The following is a 2,721-nucleotide window of genomic DNA, read 5'->3' on the forward strand; positions in this document are numbered from 1 at the left end:
ATTGCCCTCATTTTCTTATCCGGGGTCTTAAAATGCTTCAAAAGTAAATGCTCCAAGATGGTCTTGATGCATGTTGTGGAATGCGCCAATTTTAAAATGAGGTGATCGGGGCAAATAGATCGCCAAGACACTTTCTAGTTCTAACACTTCATGTGATTCATTATTTCCCAGGAGTGTGTGGTACATATGGTATGCAAATAGCTGTCTAAAGAATTCTGGAGATATCTATGGAAAATATCGTATCTTTTACTGGGATAGTTAATCTATAATCGTCTCTGCCAGTGTTGGACTGAAACAGGCCTGATGAGAACAACAAATACACGTTTATTTTGTACCACGCGGCTGTCAGTGTCCGGAGTCCCCTGGCAGAGCGCCCCCGGGAGGGCTGAGCCCTCAGATCAGCAGGAGGGCGCCCAGGGACAGCTCACCCTGGCCCAGCAGGCGGCCCCGCTCCCGGCCGCCGCCTTCTTCCCAGGCCTTGACGCGAACAGCCAGGCGGCGCACCTCGTCCTCCGAGAGGCCGTCGAAGCAGAAGTCCTGGTCAAAAGAGGCCTTGCGGCTGCGCCCCACCACAGTGCTGCATTGCCGACGCGCGGTGCCCGGCGGCCGCAGGACGAGGCTGAGGCGGCAGCGGATGGCGCGGGGCCCGGGGACGCCTCCCGCCAGGCCCTCGGCGCGGAGCAGCCGGAGACGGAGGCGCCCGGTTCCCGGACAGTACTCGGCGACCAGGCGCAGGGCGTCGCCGGCGCGTCCCAGAGCCACGGTGCCCTCGGCCTCCAGGCGCTCGGGAAACGGGACCCGAGACAACGGCGGGCTCGCGGAGGGGGCCCGGGCCGGGGACTGGGAGCCCGCGCGGCGCTCCTCGTCCTCGTTCCCGCTGGAGACGGAGCGGGCGCGGGCCAGGCGGCGACTCCTCCTGGCCCGCAGCGCGCGGCTCAGCAGCCCGTCGGGGACACGCAAGAGGCGGCAGCCGCGGGGCCGCGGGGCGAGCGCGTCTTGGGGAGGGCGGGGACCGCCGGGGGCCGCGGGGGTGGCCGGGCCCTGAGCCCGCGGGAAGCTCAGGGTCCCCAGAAGGGCGTCCGGGCCGCCGCCGACGCCGTAGGTGTGGGCCCGGGGTCGGGGCGCGGGCGCGTCCCCAAGCAGGAGCGACTCCTTGCGGCGCGTGTGCGGGCTCTCGAGTAGCACGCAGAAGCCATAGGCGGTGCGTACGCGGGGCAGGTGCGGCAGCGACAACGCGGCCTGCGAGCGCGGGTCCCAGTCCGTGCGGCCGGCGCCCTCGTCCATCTCTGCTTCTTCGACCCAAGAATTCCGGAATGCAGCCAAGGTCAGGCGGGGCAAGAGCCGCGGTGGGATGCAGAACTCGGGGATGCGGTCCGGAGTGAGCACGTTTGAGCACGCGGCGGTGGTACGAGACTTGGCTCTGCGCGCCCGAGGCGGGAGAAGCCAGTCTCCGCTCCGCCGAAGGCACTCAGGACCGAAGCGGAGTCGCTCCAGGCACCACATCTGGCCACACTCTGCTGGAGCTTGTCTGCCTGCAACGCACAAAGGCACAAAGATCGTCAGAGCGAGCCCCTCGGGGTGCAGTAATTCCTGTCCCTTTTCTTCTATTAATACTTTCGGGGTGTTTCTTCCTGCCTTTCCCGAAACAAGTCAAACTGCTCTGCATGCCGCTGTTGCAAACTATTTTTCAGTGAGCGAAAAACAATTGTTTTTCTCTTGTCCTATCTCAACGCCGTTGTAATACACACTTTGGAGCTTGTTTTAATCTCTATCCGCCTTCGCTGGCCCAAGGCAGAGATTCACAAAATACTGGATTGTAACTTCAGTCGCTCTGCTCTCTGTGCCAACGATTGCCTTGCAATCGTTTCCTGACTCTGGACTATAGCTGTCTAGTCCTCAGCTAGAATTAAAATAATTGTTATTCCTTCCGGGAAACTGTGGCTTGTTCTCCCCTTGCAGAGGCAAAGAGCCTCAGACGAATTCCCCGGGGAATTAAGAAAGCCGATGGGTCCCTCCTGAAATACCTGAAGTCCTGCGTCAGATGGGTCTCTGCACCTTTCTGCCTGGGACACCGACCAGGAGACGCGCTTAGCCGTTGGGAAATTCAAAGCGCGCGCGGCAGGGTTCAGCACCAGTGTTCAAGGACAGCCGGCCTGAGCTTTTATACTTGCTGCCGGGAGCGCGTGCCAGTGGGCCGAGCAGAGGGGCGCTGCCTGGTAACCTGACGCCAGGCCCTCCCCTTTCCCTCTGCCACGTGGCTGGATTTGCTTGAGCAAGGCCTGGAGACCCAGTTCTTTCTCTCTCTGGCTTCAGGTGGAGGTGTTTTCCTCGGAAACCCCGAACAAGTTTCTGTTTCCTCACATGCAAAATGGTATTAAGTCTCTACTATACCGCAGAGTCATTGTGAGGATCGACGGGCGTAATGAATGTGAACACGTAGAAGTACTCTACACTCACCATTAAAATGAAGACAAGACCGGTTTGTCTTATTCTTGCCTAATACCCTTCCCCAAATCCAGCTTCCCAGTTGCCCAGCTTTCGAAGTTCTTTACTTGCTTTCCTGTTGTCAGTTCTGATTTTAGATGTTCTTTTCTGATTACAAACCACTCTGGGTTAGGAGGAACATTTCATGTCTTGATCGGGGTGGAGTTACAGAGGTGTAGCCATATGTAAAAAAAATCAACTAGTGTACACTTAAGATTAGAGCACTTTATTGTGTGT

At 58.7% G+C, this 2,721-nt stretch overlaps 1 protein-coding gene across 1 annotated transcript; it reads right to left on the bottom strand.

Annotated features, from left to right (window-relative positions):
• Nucleotides 1-301: 301 nt before the first annotated feature.
• Nucleotides 302-2,136, bottom strand: C2CD4A (C2 calcium dependent domain containing 4A). The gene is made up of 2 exons (XM_010374224.2): nucleotides 2,025-2,136; nucleotides 302-1,532 (listed from the first exon to the last, which is right to left on the bottom strand). The coding sequence occupies exon 2, from the start codon at nucleotides 1,501-1,503 to the stop codon at nucleotides 394-396; it is 1,110 nt and encodes a 369-aa protein (XP_010372526.2). The 5' UTR covers nucleotides 1,504-1,532; nucleotides 2,025-2,136; the 3' UTR covers nucleotides 302-393.
• Nucleotides 2,137-2,721: the final 585 nt, after the last annotated feature.

The sequence above is a fragment of the Rhinopithecus roxellana genome, chromosome 5, assembly GCF_007565055.1.
Source record: "Rhinopithecus roxellana isolate Shanxi Qingling chromosome 5, ASM756505v1, whole genome shotgun sequence".
Taxonomy (NCBI): Eukaryota; Metazoa; Chordata; class Mammalia; order Primates; family Cercopithecidae; genus Rhinopithecus; species Rhinopithecus roxellana.

Coding starts and splice junctions, on each gene's coding strand:
- C2CD4A (XM_010374224.2), bottom strand. CDS start 1,503: ATGTGGTGCCTGGAGCGACTCCGCTTCGGTCCTGAGTGCCTTCGGCGG.